This window comes from Trachypithecus francoisi, unplaced genomic scaffold (assembly GCF_009764315.1).
Source record: "Trachypithecus francoisi isolate TF-2019V2 unplaced genomic scaffold, Tfra_2.0 Contig00224, whole genome shotgun sequence".
Taxonomy (NCBI): domain Eukaryota; kingdom Metazoa; phylum Chordata; class Mammalia; order Primates; family Cercopithecidae; genus Trachypithecus; species Trachypithecus francoisi.
Window position 1 is genome coordinate 100279 of NW_022680513.1, and position 16046 is coordinate 116324.

The 16046-nt window shown below is 38.9% G+C and overlaps 1 protein-coding gene across 1 annotated transcript in view; it reads right to left on the reverse strand.

Moving 5' to 3' along the window:
* The window catches only part of LOC117079521 (deleted in azoospermia protein 1-like), a 72002-nt gene extending 62677 nt beyond the window's left edge, over nucleotides 1-9325 (reverse strand). Inside the window, 6 exon segments of the mRNA XM_033203556.1 lie at nucleotides 237-364; nucleotides 452-515; nucleotides 952-1003; nucleotides 2007-2101; nucleotides 2376-2522; nucleotides 9093-9325. Coding sequence (XP_033059447.1) covers nucleotides 237-364; nucleotides 452-515; nucleotides 952-1003; nucleotides 2007-2101; nucleotides 2376-2522; nucleotides 9093-9095 — 489 coding nt within the window. The 5' untranslated portion in view covers nucleotides 9096-9325.
* Between the last annotated feature and the right edge of the window lie 6721 nt (nucleotides 9326-16046).

The window sequence follows — 16046 nt, forward strand, 5'->3', positions numbered from 1 at the left end:
ATGTGTCTACAGAGGTCATTTCTAGAAGAAAGACTTACAAAGTATATTGAAGGTTTTTAGCTCACATAACGCACACTAAGAATAAGAAATTTCTAACAAAAGTAGTAAATTTCCCATTACCCAGAGTATTCAAACAGGGATTCTATTGCCACTTACTAGGGAAAGTGTAGATACAATTCCACAGAGGGTACGATGACTACGATAAACAAGAGAACAGGAACGTAAGCAGTTCTCACCTGAACAGGATTCAGCGTTATTGGGTGCTGCAGGTAATTTTCAGCATTTGGATTACTGCAGACATTCCGAAACTGTGGCGGAGGAGAAGGATTAAATACCAAAGGACGTGGCTGCACATGACGAGCACCTTATAAAAAGCAAGAATAAAAAGCCTAGTTTTAGTTACTTGAAAAGCTACACGTGTCAAAAAATAACCATTTCTTTTCCTACTCACCTAATTTTTGTTTCCTGATTGCAGGGCCCAGCTTCAGCTTTTTACCATGGAAATGTATCTGTGACTGAAAATGAAATAGTAACAAAATGAGAATCAATTTTCAAGTCTTGATTTCCAAGACCTGGGTAAATACCTAAAGCCTTCTCAAGTTCCTATTATCAAAGAGGATCGGTGACTACTACACACCAAATTAAAATTGGTCACCCTGAAGCTACCTTACTTACCCTTATTACTCTAATCAGTATCAAGAGGCATCAAGTGAAAGTCGATCAAAAACTTTTCATCACCCTTTCTACAACTCTTCCTGTTTGTAGTTCATGAACCTAGGTGACCAGTCAAAAATAAACAGGACCTAACAAGTTATGTTAAGTTACTCTAAGTTTCGGTTTTGAACAGCAAGTGTATCATATCTTTCTCCAAATTTTACGCAACACTGAGTATTTCACTAAGTCTAAATGTCGTATCAATAAAATAAGAGATTTTCCTATTAGATTACTTACTTCTACTATCTTCCGCACATCCACGTCATTAAAAAAGGAAACAAATCCATAGCTACAGAGGCAGAAGACAGATGAAGTATAAAATCATCATCATACAGCACATGGTCCAGCACTACTACTATTCTATACACAGAAGGGATCATAACAAAAGATGAGTAATATACCACGATAAATATTTGTTAAGATGGACATGACAGATCCAGTATAAATATTACTTTTTCTTAACTGGAACTATGTCAAAGTGTGCTAAGATTAGGGTAGTGTGAAAACTTCACTGATTAACAAAAATTCATTATCTGTGAACCTGAATTTCACTATCTAAGACAACGTGGTTCAAATTTAAGATACTGTGCAGTCTAGGATAAAAACAATTATTTGAGAAAACTGATTAACTCACTTGTATGAAATAAAAATTGGAGACATTTAAAAACAAACATTAGAAAAATGATGAAACAAAAGAACTGGCAATAACAATTCATCCCCTAGATGAATTAAATCAACAACGCAAAAATTTTCATTTACAAAAGTGTCAGAATATTAAAAGTTAAAAGACGTTTAAAAACAAACATTAGAAAAAATGATGAAATAGGCTGGGCACGGTGGCTCACACGTGTAATTCCAGCACTCTGAGAACCACAGGTGGTCGGATCATGATGTCAGGAGATCGAGACCACTGTGGCTAACACTGTGACACCCCATCCCTACTAAAAATGCAAAAAAATTAGTAAGAGTGGTGGCAGGTGGCTGTAGTCCCAGCTAGCTGGGAGGTTAAGGCAGAAAAATGGGGTGAACTCATGAGGGGGAGCTTGAAGTGAGCCGAAATGGTGTCACTGCAGTCCAGCCTGGGAGACAGAGTGAGACTCCGTCTCAAAAAAAAAAAAGAAAAGAAAAAGAGAAATGATGAATGAAAAAGAGTTGGCAATATCCTTTTACCCCTACATGAAAGAAATCAACAATACAAAAAATTTAACTTATACAAATGTCAGAATATCAGTTTTCAAGTCGTCTCTGATACCTATAGGTGACTAGAGTTCAGATATTTGTGATAAAATTACTCACCTTTGGACACACCAGTTCTATCCATGATTATCTTCACTTCTTTAACTGACCCATATCTACCAAAGCAGCTTTGAACCTCAGTTTCATCCATCTATGGAAAAGAAATGAACCTCAAGAGTAAAAACGCAGCATTCAAAAATTTCATATTTACCACAACTTTACTACCATAAGGTGAAATTTCTCCCCTCACTCATCCCCAAATGACCAGTAGGTCTTCATCAAAGATATTTTTAGTACCTATGGGTCAAACAGAAAACCAATTGTAAACTTCTGTGAAATACAAAAAAAAACTACGTTTGTAACAGGGCCCAAATCCCTTTGTTTTTATTGTATTTTAAGGTAAAAGTGAGGTATCAATACAATACCCTATCATTAATTCCACCAACAAAAACAGTGTTTGGCATGATTTTGCCTTCTGGTAAAACATGGCCTTGGCTAGCTGCAGCTGATGCAGACTCGGTGCTGGCCTCTCTGGAGATGGTTGAGTTTGGAGTCTCAGGATTTGCAGCAGACTGTAATTTGGAAAGCAGACATTATAATTACATATACAGGCAAAACCCATACATCAGGTGTAACATAATTTTTGTATTTTAAGTATAAAATTATTTTAAATAAATTACTTCCATTGTCAATTAGTCAAAGTGAGGCTAAGTTCAGGTTCAGGATTTAAACTTATCAGAGTACATCGGCATGGAATTTTAACCAAAGCATATAATACTTTCTTAAACCCAGTGCTTCTCATCACCAAGTCTGGTACAAAGATGTGGAAGAATACTCATTTAGTATTTGTGAAAATACTATGTGAATTAGTTAAAAAAAAAAAAAAAAACTAGGAAGTCCAGATTTTTAAAAATAAAATTTATTAAAATCATCCTGTTTTGTACTCATAAACAATTTTGCCCTTTACAGAGTAGACTAAGGATAAATTTTTTAAAAAGAAAGAAAAAAAAATGCCGCACCAAAAAGGAAATAAGCCTCAAAGTTTTAAACCATTTGTCTTGCTTTGCCTTTTTCACCAAAATTAACATGAGTTTTCAAAATGTTAACACTCCCTGTATTTGTATGCCTGCTTTACTTTGGAAAGGGATCACTGAAATACTACTTGCTCACATGTCACAGCTCCTTCTAAAAAAAGGGTTATAATCCTCTTCCCTAAAGGTAGTGTGTTCAAACTATCTTTGAAATCATGTTTTTATTCCTAATATCGAATCAGTCCAACTGATAATTCTAGTTTTCACAATGGGCTGATAGATATAAATGATACCATCTTCATATTCAGATAAAAAACCACATACATGTAACTCATTAATTGTCTAGGTTCTGATCAGAACTGTCTTTATTCTTTCCACAGTAGATTCTAGGATTAACATAAAATTTTCTGAAGTAATATTCATAAGTAATATACATATTGGAGAAACACAGCATAGTGAAACAAAAATTAATTTAGTCAGGAGATCTAAGTTTATGTCCCTTACAGGTAAGTGGTTATAACCTACTGACTTGCCAGCTGTGTATCTCTGGGGAAACTGCTTTGAGGATGAAATGAGATAATATCTGTGAATTCATTTTGTATATATGAAGTGGTCAAAGTGATATGCCAATGTAAGCTGGTGTCGTATTATTTGAATTTATTTTCAGTAGACTTTTTTCAAGTTTCTTTTTAGGCTTTACTATTTTAGCTGACTTATTTTGAAGAAATTTTAATTAAGAACTAATTGAAACATCAGGAAACTATGACATCATTAATTTAAAAATCATTAGTGAAGTGCCTGTTGACTACAAAAGGTTAAGTACAAAAGGCTGCAAAAGAGAAAGCTACTACATATATACCTGTTTGAAAGAAAACAAAAGACAAGAGAAAGAAACTGTACGTCTTTTTGCAAAGCACAGTGATGTCACAGAAGTTAATAAGAAAGTAGAGTTCCTGCTTTGTTAATAAGATGTTAGAAGTTACTGATTCTACACAGCTTTGGTAGAGATGATCTCTAAATTCTCAAATCATCTGAAGCTGAGTTTATTGCTTTTCTCTATTCTTTTGTGCTTATACTTGCTATTTTGGGTTTGTAACTAACTCCTAATTCTTTCCTTTAATAGGAAAGAATAACAATGATGTGGAAGAAACATTTTAAAAAACTGTTTCTAAAGTTCTTCCTTTCTAAAAATGCCTTATGTTTTTTCTAAATGATGTTAAGCTGCATTATGTTGAGCTGCTGGGAACCTGATTAGATTTCCCTTCCCTACAAACAATTTACCAATCCCTTCTCAGTTCATTCAGAAATCCCAAACAGAATAATACTGGAAAATAAGCTGCAATTCTGAAATTCTGAAGTTCTTGTAGTTTCTTTTTCTCCTTTTCAATTCCCCCTTGATTTGCGGATGAACTTCAGATATGTTTTTCTTTGATAAACAAGCTATATTACAGTATCGTCTCTGCATCATAGTGTTGGACACATTTTAATTTAGAGGTGTAAGATCTGGCAGAAAACTATGTCAGATTATGAGCGGTTATGGAAATGCATTGATTCTCAACTGGGAAGATGTTTGAGCACTAGAGGCATTTAGGGATGTTTAGATGACTGTCACAACTGAGATGTATTCCTGGAACCTGATGGGCTGAAGACCAGGGATACTACTGCACATCCTACAATGTCAAGACAGGCTCCTACAATAAGGAATTATTTGCTCCAAAATTTGAAAAGGGTGTGGGTTAAGAAACCTTGTGACAGTGCCACAAGAATTGAAGAGGAAAATTATTGTTTGGGAAGAACCTGATTTTCATTGGTCAGTAAAGTAAATCTTTTCATGACTTCAGTTTCAGTTTCCTTGCTTGAAAACGAATGGTTGGAAAAGATCTCTGGTGTCTCTTCTGATTCTCATACTCTATACGATAGTAAAACGGATACTTGAAACAACAGTAGTTTGGTAAAGAGGAAAAAAGGCATTTGATATTATGAGAAGTTTGACTTTAGCTTGGATCTTACAAACTGGCTGTCTCTGCTTAACTGGAATCATACATACAAAATTCACTGAATCACTTTAATAGTGTCATAACATTTTAAATTAAGGAATTCTACCCTATCATCATGTCCTAGTACTCAGCCAGCAGGTGGCGCTCAAAGCCAACAAAGTAGGCAATGTACTTCACTTTTTGCAATGTACTTCATACTTACCACGCCTTGATTAGCAGTGATTGCTCAATTCCTACTGTGTGTGTATTTATACATAATTATATAATGTACATATAAAAATCCACAATCAATAGACAACATTTGGTTAGTTTCAAACCAAATATATAAATGAGTGCTCAGGATAAGCAAAATTTAATTTTAAAGAAAGTATCATCATAACCATCAATAGCATTCTGCAAACCAACTGCATTAAAGAAGTAATGTTCTTAATCATACCTTCAAGTGAGTTGGTGAATTTTGAAATGAGAAATGCTGGAATAGTAAATAGGGGGAGCTTCAAAACCATCACATACAAAACTCTCGTTGCTACTTATAGCAATATATTCCTTGTTATACGCGGACAACCAGGTGACAAATTCAGCTAAAAGCTGGAAAAAATATTATTTAAACTCCTGGTATGTCAGCTCCTTTTCCAGTATTATCTAATTCAATTACTATGTGAACATGTAAGCAAACCGATATTTGGAAAAACTGACCAGGAAAAAGCCTGTCATCTGCAGTCACCAAAGTTACATTCACAGCAGTAGGAAGAGAAGCAAAAAAAAGATAAGGCTAAAATTAAGAAAACAAGACGTGAAAATCAGAACCAAAACTTTGAGTAAATCCAAGAGCAGGTCATCGGGGAGTGGTGGGTGTGGAGGATGAAATTCAAGCAATACATTATCCTGGCAAAACTAAGCAAGAAAAAGCCAAGAAAGAAAAAGTGTTTATGAGACCTGAAAAATGGGTTGTGGCCAGAGGTCATAAAAGAATGTTATGCACAAACTCTATAGGAATTAATTTGGAAATCCAGCTCATGGTAAACTTGTAGAGAATTTTTAATTTTTACCAAACTGTCTTGAAAAAGAACACCGAATGATATCTGACACAGTTTTCCCTGGAGTTGTTTCAACTTGAAAAGAAACAGGTGACTTGGGTGCATGTGTTGTGTCACAGAGAAGTGCACACACACACCAGGAACCTGAAATAAAGTTATAATACCCAAGAGATTAAGATATTTAAACACTTTTCTTCAGTTTTCAAAGAGGAAGAAAGTACTTTTCAATGCATTTTACAAAGTTAAAAAGCATATAAGCAACAAAGTCTCATCAAGATAGTCCATCCCTCCCCTCAAAACAAATACAAAATTCCAGGAGTAAAGAACATCGTTTTTATTGGCAAAGCAAGAATACTCCATTCTCAGGACATGTTACTTTAATTCACCATTGAGAAAGTATTTAATAAAATACAGCATTCATTTTTAAATTTTTTAAAAACCTAAATAAAATAGAAAGAGAGGAATCTCATTTTCTATCAATCTAATACTGTCCTATCATTAAGCTTAAAGTGAAATACTAGAGCCATCTCCATTGAAAATAGGAATAAGGTAATGGCACTAGGGCACCACCTCATCATTACTACTATATATATTTTTCCACTATGTATGTCAAATGTGAACATTAATACAAAGTTTTTACAAGCCAATAAGAAAAAGAAAATTAAAAAGGAAAATTAAAAAGCTAATGATACATGATTAAACTCACTGATGATTTTTAAAACTGCACATCAACATAGTGTAATATTTTCCAGCTATTAGGTTGACAATTTAAAAAATCTTAATACCTTCCACTGGAAAGGGTGTGGAACAGAGATCACTCTACACACCGTCAGTGGGAAAATACTGATACATGTTTTACCAAGAGTACCTTGGAAAAGGTGTATCATATTTTGATATATGGGGATACTCACCACTATACTAATGAGGAGAATTAGTTATAAAATTGCTATGTACCTTGGAAAAGGAGTATCGTAATTTGATAAGTGAGGATACTCACCACTACACTAATGAGGAGAATTAGTTATAAAATTGCTATAAAAGGGCAAAGCACTTTTACCCAGCAACGCCACTTACAGCAATTCATCTCAAGGAATTAATAGTACAAGCATCCCAAGATATTTACACAAGGATATTCACAGCACTTTTTCTTTTGAGAGTGAGTCTCCCTTTGCTGCCTAGGCTGGAGTGCAGTGGCACCATCTCAGCTCACTGCAATCTGCTTCCCAGGTTCATATGATTCTCCTGCCTCAGCCTGCCAAGTAGCTGGGATTACAAGCGCACACCACCACGCCTCGCTAATTTTTGTATTTTTAGTAGAGATGGGGTTTCACCATGTTAATCAGGCTGTTCTCGAACTCCTGACCTCAAAGTGATCCGCCTGCCTCAGTCTTCCAAAGTGTTGGGATTACAAGCATGAGCCACTGAATCCAGCCAGGATAGTTTTAATACTGAAAAAGTATTCATAAGGGAATTTAGTAAAATAATGGTATAATTTTTAACATGATATATTGAAAATTAAAGTTATCTTCAGAATAATGTCCACATTAATTGAAAGATGTAAGTTGTAAAACAGTATTAAGCAGCATGATGTAACTTTTCTAAAAGTTGGCCTATCTATATGCAATTGTAATACATGAATAAAAATAAGCTGGAAAGGCATTCATGTATCAAAAATTAAGTGTGGTTATATGTGTTGGGATTAAGATGGATTACTATTTTCTTAGTGTGATTGTTTTCAAATGAGTAAATATACTACTTTTATAATCAGAAAAAAATTGATGAAACTATTAGCATTTCTTCCCTTTACTTCTAAAAATGAACAGTATTATTGTAAATAATAACTACTTACAACTCATGGTGTTTTTTTATTAGCACGGATAACTACATGTTATACACTTACTACACATAATAGTTGCTCAATTATATATTTTTATTTTAATGTTTATACTTGGTAATATAAACTGTGTACAAATCTCCTCCTTTTATCTCTAAAAATTTAAAGACTGAGAATTATCAAAGCAGACACACACACATACAGCATGTAATTCGCGTTTGTGACTCAGTGGTTGGTTAGCGTATTCAGAGCCGCATCTGCGGTGGCTGCCAACCAACGCTGGGCATTTACCAAACTCACGGAAATGCACACCCAACATTATCTACCACATGGACATTCTGTCAAAGATTCCTGGTTTATCTAGAGGGGAAAAACTGTGCCTGGTGTTCAGAAATTCTAAAATTCTCCATGGCAACTACTGAAGTCGACCTCATGCCACAAAAATGGCGTCAGGCGAGCTTTTGGGCCTGTCGCCGCAGCAGGAGGGAGCCGCCATCAGCAAGTCCCCAGAAGCTGGCAGGCGCGAAAGGACCAGAGGTACTTCCCGCCCAGCCCCCTCAGCTAGCGCGCCATGCCTTCAGGGCTCTCCCACAAACCACATTCAGGCCCCCACAAACTCCACCCGGTACACGGACCAGGAGGGAACTTCTTTACTTCCTGAAGTTCAGGCCCTCCCAGGCCAAGGAGACAAGTTCCTCAGCCGGCCTGCCGCCATCTTGAGGAGCCACCTGGAGACCCTCAGAAATCAAGTTGGCGGGGTGGGGATGCTCGAGCATGCGGAAGAGGGAAAGGGAAGAGTGCGGGGGAGGGGGCGTGTAGCGGGGGTGGGTCGTGTAGCGGGGGGGGCGTGTAGTGGTGGGGGATGTAGGGGGCGTGTGGGGGGGCATGTAGCGGGGGCGCGGGGGGTGGGGGAGAGGTGGAAGCCGCACCCCAAACCGCTACCAGGTGAGAACCCGGGGCAGGAAATGGATGCCGCACAAAAGCTGTGGCCTTTTCAAGTGGCCTATAAGGCAGCGCGTCCTCAGGGCCCTGCCACACTCGCTGTCCCGCCACTTCCATGCCGGCCTCTATGCAGGCCAGGCCACTGCCAGGCCGCCTCTTCCCACCCTGTGGGCCACAGCTCCTAGTACTTCCAAGCGGGTGTCCCCAAAATGGGAAAACCGAGAGTGAGGCGGAGCCTGGTTTCACCCACCGGTGAAGACCCCACAAGCGTTGCCCCTCAGGCCTCTCTCCCTCAACTCACCATGATGGCGGCAGGCAGCAGTTCCTCACAGGCTCAAGGAGGAACAGACGCTGTGCTTCACGCACCACTTCTGGGTCTGCTGGTGAAGTCCGCTGGAACCCGCTGCGGGGCTTCGAGTGGTCAAAGGCGCCAAAGGCGAAGGTGTAAGTTAAACCAAGGGCAGGCGACAAAGCTAAAGAGCCTCTAAAAGGGAACCCGCCAGGCTGAGGAACGCAGGCGGACTGAGGCGTGGACCGCGGGATTCTGGGAGGTGCCTCCAGGATCGGGTATCGGGGCGCGTGGTATCGGCCTCAGCCAATGGGTGGCAGCGCCCCCGCCCCCTGCTGGCGTTAGGTGGGGGCCTGCGGGGGACGACGGCGTCCCCCACGCTGTGGTTGTGTATGGTACGCAGGGTACGCAGTGCGTGTGTGCAGGGCCGGTGCCTGGGGTCCCAGGGAGGCACCGCCCTCACAGGGACAGATACACGCACACATCATCTCCAAAACTTCCTTGAAATAAGTATGCATACTGAAATATATGGGATGGTTTTGAAAAATGATAATCTAATGTGTCCAGTCTGTAGTTTCAAGTCGGCTTCTGGAATGCACAGGGTTAGCACAGTCACTGTTAAGTTTCACACTCACCCCCAAATCTTTTAAAATACCTACAGAAATAAACCAGCAAGCCTGTGGAAAACGGAAGGAGATATCCATGAGCCAGAAGCTTGGACTACTTTCTGTCAAGTTTGAGATAGAAGGGGTTGGATGGGAGGACATGCCAGTTTTGACATTCAGAATGTTTGTGCTTTCAAGAAATAGTTACGGAGTGCCTGTGATTACAAGGTACTGCAGCTGCAGGTGTGAACAGAATAAAAAAATATCTCTTTGCTCAGGGATTTTACATTTTAATGGGAGAATTCACCTTCTGGGATTCACAGGAAGATGCTAGGCCTCCCTAGAGAATTCTGGAACATTTTCAAGATGAGAGCAAGAGCCTGGAGCAGGAGCAAGCTATGGGATAGATGGTGGAGCCAATCACGTAACTTTGGGGACCACTGCAGCACTTTGTTATACACACAGGGCTAAGTGACTATAACCTTTATCCTCAAACTTCACTCCTGTACTGAGGGAAAGCATTAAAATATTACTTTATGAACTGGCAAAATGGTGGACTTCTATAATGGGAGAAAAGTCTCATTACTAACACCTAGTAATGCGGGATTTATTTGTTTGTTTGTTTGTTTGTTTTGAGACGGAGTCTCGCTCTGTGGCCCAAGCTGGAGTGCAGTGGCCGGATCTCAGCTCACTACAAGCTCCGCCTCTGGGATTTATGCCATTCTCCTGCCTCAGCCTCCCAAGTAGTTGGGACTACAGGTGCCCGCCACCTCGCCCCGCTAGTTTTTTGTATTTTTTCGTAGAGACGGGGTTTCACCGTGTTAGCCAGGATGGTCTCGATCTCCTGACCTTGTGATCTGCCCCTCTCGGCCTCCCAAAGTGCTGGGATTACAGGCTTGAGCCACCGCCCCCGGCGGTAATGCGGGATTTAAAAAAAAAGTAACGTTTTGCTTTCAATAGGCAGATAAACCTATTAAAAAAGAAGGGAGATTGAAAGTACCAAAAATAAACCGAAAACCAGAGCAATGACTTGTGCAACTAATTATTCTCCTGCCCTGGATATGGGGGCTGGGTTGTAGGGCAGCCAGTAATACTAAACCAGAAGGATTGGTCCTCCTCGGTGTGGGCAAAATGTTACTCTCTCTAACTTAAGGTCTGGATGTTTAGGGGCAGGAGCGAAGGGCTCAAAGTAGGAGCTGGAACGAGTACTGTGCAAAAAGCCATTGTCCCTAAAATCCTTAAGAAAAGGATGGAGTAAGAAAAATGTAAATCACCCATGAACGAGCATATGAGGAAGCTTGTCCTATCTCTGGATGAAGAAAATACGTATTTAACTCTGAATAAAATTTGAAACCCTAGATCTGCATGTCATCAAAGTTCGTAGTTTAAATCTATAACAAATTATTGAAATCTGCAAGCCAAGAAATTGATCCTCCTACACCATCACCCTGTCTCCTGCCTGAAGAGATCCTAGACATGGGTCATCTAGAAGGCCTAGGAGAAGCTGATTTGGATGAGTACTTCTACAACCTAGGCTGAAAGCGATTCTCATAAGAAAATGATCCCTTAAGGATACACTCACAATAAAAATTTATACAACAGTGCTTGCTTTGAATTAGAATGGCATACAAAAACGAAAGTTAAAACTTACAGAAGAAGCTTCTCAGTAGCAATAGAAACTAGAAGATAACAGTAGTATGCTCAGAAGAAGACTTATAGAAGAAGCTTCTTTTGGATTGTTTGTACTTTTTTTGTTTTTTTCTCACATTTTTTTCCTCAACTTATTTGGAGTAATGCAGTCTATATTTTTAAGTGACTGTTTTGCTATTTTAAAATGTAAACTGAAAATATAAAGCTAATAAATAGCTCTCCTTTCCTCTTGAATAATACAAATACCTTTAGAATGTTTTAGCTCTACACTCCCTCCCCTCTCTCAGTTTATACGTTATTCACTACTTTACCTCTATCCTGGTTTCATCATATAAATGAGACATCTTTTTTTAGACACACCCACATATGTAATAACATTTTGCTTACCACTTATTTGCATATCTTAGATCTGCCTTCTGAATCATTTTCCTTTTGCCCGTAGCAAATTCTTTATAATTTCCTTGTGTGACAATGTGATGTGGTAAACTCTTGGGTTTTTTTGTACCTAAAATACTTTGATTTTGCCCTGTTATTTCATGATAATTCTACTGAATATATAATTCTAGGTTTGAAAGTGTTTTCCCTCTCAGAATATTGAACATATTACACTGTTATCTTCTAGTTTCTATTGCAACTGAGAAATCTACTGTCAGTCTTTTTGCATGTAAGATCAGGTTTTCTTTGGTGTTCTGAAGTTTCACAATGTAAGTAGGTGTGGAGTTTTAAAAAATTTCTCTTGCTTAGGAGTTCTAACCCTTTCTGGATTTCTCTGTTAGTTCTTAACAATTCTGAACAGTTTCACCCATTTTGTTATTAAAGGTTAGCTGGTTAAGGGATCAAACACTATTTGTATTTTGTATTTCATAAATGATTCTTACAATTTACTTTTCTTTAGATCATGAATTTTTCAAAGGTTGGTGCTGTTTTCTTGAAATCTTATGAAATCTCTTAATAGAAAGAAGTTTAAGATTAAAACTGTATCCATTTCAGTGTGTTAAGATTAGTGACATAGTTCGGATCCGTTCAGAAATAAATCTCTATATTGCTTCCTTTGTGTGGAAGGTGTCTTTGAACGCTGGTGTCTTTGAACACCTCTGCCAGTTCTTCTGTGCTCCTAAAGCCTACGGCTTTGGAAAGAAGGCTACGTTTATATAGGCACACTTGAACTTCACTTCTGCAAATCATTTTCAAGATTTTTGTTATATCTGCCCTGAGCCTCTATTATTATTTACCTGTTTTAAAAATTAACTTCTTGTCCTTAACAATAATATTTGCAATATCAGATGTACTGTTTTAGCTACATTTTGAACAATGACGTTAAAATAAATACAGAACGATTTGAATTTAAAACAATATTTGTTTATGCATCACTTCATACCACATTCTGCCAGGGCAACAGGTAACATAGTTTTGGGAAACACTGGATCTGCAGAACTCTCTGGAGCTTTAGATACCCAAAGTTTGGCCCACGGGACTAAAAAGTAGAGTTTCAAATTGTTCTACCTAATAAATGAGAATAATCAAATTACAAGGGGAGAAACCAAGCAAGGCAGGGAAATTGGAAGTCCTGGAAGCTGGAGAAAAGAAATAACCTTGCAGGTCAGCATATTAGCTCACGCCTGTAATCCTCACACTTTGGGAGGCTGAGCCTGATGGATCGCCTGAGTTCCAGAGTTTGAGACCAGTCTGGGCAATGTGGTGAAACTCCATCTCTACCAAAAATACAAAAAGTTAGCTGGATGTGGCAGTGTGCACCTGTGGTCCCTGCTCCTCGGGAAGCTGAGGTGGGAGGATCATTTGAGCATGGGAGGTGGAGGTTGTAGTGAGCCAAGATTACCCCACTGCATTCCAGCCTGGGTGACACAGTGAGACTCTATCTCAAAAAAATAAAATAAAAAATAACCTTGCAAAGTAACAAGAAATTGGAGCCTGCAGTGAAACGTGTCTGAGTACATTAGAATCATCTGGGGAATTTTAAAAACTTTATATGCCCATGCCTCACCCCAAACCAATTAAATCAGCTAAAAGCAAGGCTTATAAGTCAGTATTTTTTAAAAAATAAATTTTCTCTAGTTACTCCAATATGCAGCCAAATTTGAAAATTGGTGCTATGGAGACTTGCTACTCAAAGTATGATCCTCAGATCAGCAGCTTCACATCACCTGGGTACTGTCAAATCTCAGGTTCCGTGCTAAACCTACTGAATCAGAATCTGCATTTTAACAAGATCTCCAAATGGCTCATGCGCAAAATGAAGGTCAAGAAACATTGCCATAGAAGGCACTTGTCATAAACAATTTGCTCCCCTATATTTGAGAATCTTTCTTTATTTAGAAATAAAGAGTCTACTTTCTCAACCTTTCTTGCAGCTACAGCTTGAGCAGGCAACCTACACAACATCAATGAGATGCATCCATCCTAAATTTTGAATAGAGGACTAATGATGCCATAAAGAAGGGACTGCAGAGAATACTTTCTGGAGAAGAGTATCAACAGCAGCAGCAGCCATGGTATCAGTTAGAGCTGCAATGGCTGCTACTGTCAGTTGTGCAAGCCACGGTGTACTCAGTGCCAGCTGAGGTTTCTTCACTGGACAAGTTCTGTAGCATGATTTTGTGTGTCATTCCTGGAGATAGCCTGGCTCTTTGGTTCATTTTGAGATTCTGTAAGCTAGTTACCCAATAAATTTTAATAAGTTCTTTTCCTGCTTAAACCAGCCAAAACTTCTGTGACTATCACTTGCAACAAAGCTTCTGGACTACATTATGTGATGAGTGAGGTCAGCCAAACTGCTTTTAAAAAGAAGGTTAACAGTTAAAAGATTGATGACTCTTTGCTGTGATTATGTAGCATAATGTCCTGTGATTGTGTCCAATCTTTAGTAAGCTTCCAGTACACACAACAAATGCCTTATGTCAGTGGTGTTTTGCGAGGAGTATCAAGGACACTCTCCATTGCAACATGGGATAGGGACAGCATGCTGATCCACAGCAAGATGACACATAGATGAAATAATTCAGCAGGAACAGTAGCTTATAGCCAAAGTGACCTGGAAAAGCAAAAATCATAAGCTCAGTATTCCCAGCAAGATAGAAAGAAATATGTGCTATTCCCATTGCATGTAAGCAGATGTTTAAACCAATTCCACTAAGTCTCAAGGTATGGTGCCTCGTCTTTTATTGGGCCTGTATTCATGTGGTCCGGCATAGCAACACACATCTCATGTGCACTTGTGCATACTTGCAGAGACATCTATCAACTGAGCAATGTTGCTTAAGACCTGCTTTTTCACCTTTAACTCTAGTACCTGCAATAATAGTTTATTCATTCAAAACTTAAACCTCCTAAGCAGGTTGTCTGAATTTTGGGGTTGGTCTGAAGCAAACTGACATAATCTTCACAATGGCCTCATGTTACTTGCCTAAATATTTAACTGAAAAATGATTGACTTGTTAAAAGTAATAATATTGACACTAATATGGTATGTACTATGTACCAGGCATTATTCTAATTATTTTACTTCTACTAGTAGTTCATCTAATCCTCATAACAATAGTAGGTGCTATTATTATCCCAGTTTTACAGAGAAGGAAGCAGAGGTGCACAGAGGTTGTATAACTTGCCTGAGATGATAGTTGGTAAGTATCGGAGCTGAATTTAAACCCAGTCAGAGTTTAAAGTCTGAGTTCTCAACCATTATGCTATATTAGCAAACTACATGGAGGAAGAAAGGGCTAATATAGTGGGACAAAGTTATGTATTAAATCTCTTGTTCCCATGAGAGTAGCTAAACAAAGAAGCAAAACCCCAAATCTAAACCCCAAACAACACTATGATCTGAATGTTTGCCCCGCTCAACCCCTCACCTATTCATATGTTGAAACTCTAGTCCCTGAGATGATGGTATTAGGAAGTGGAACCTTTGGGATATGATTAGTTCATGAGGGCAGAGCTGTGGTGAATGGGATTGATGCCCTTAGAAAAGAGGACGGTGGGAGGTTAGTTACTCCTTCTATCATGTAAGAATACAGCAAGAAGTTGGCAGTCTGCACCCCAGAAAAGTTCCTCACCAGAACCTCACCATGCTGACACCCTGATCTTGGACTTGCCAGTCTCCAGAACTGTGAGATACAAATGTGTATTGTTTATAAGCCACCCAGGTTCAGATATTTTTATTATAAGAGCCTGAACAGATTAAGAAAGGTGGTACTGGGAGAGGGGTGCTGCTATCATAAATGCCCGAAACTATGAAATCAGCTTTGGAACCGGGTAATGGGTAGAGGCTGGAAGAGTTTTGACATGTATCCTAGAAAAATCCTACATTGCTGTGAACGGACCAGGCCATAACGGGCGATTCTGATGAGGGCTCAGAAGGAGAAAAGGAGAGCTGTAGAGAAAGCTTGACTCTTCTTAGAGAGTATATAAGTAGTTGTGAACAGACTTGGTAGAAATATGGACAGTAAAGGCTATTCTGATGTGAGGAACATGTTATTGGAAACCAGAGGAAAGGCGATCCTTGTTATAAAGTAGCAACAAACTTGGATGAATCATGTTCGTGTACTAGTGTTTTGTGGAGTGTTGCTTTTATTATAGCAGTCTGAACAGATAAGACACCAACCTACACTAATGAATTGCTCCAAAACAATTGGCCCTTGAGGAGCCTATCTGCTTAATAAAAATAAAATTTCCACATGTCCTTCTGAATTTTGCT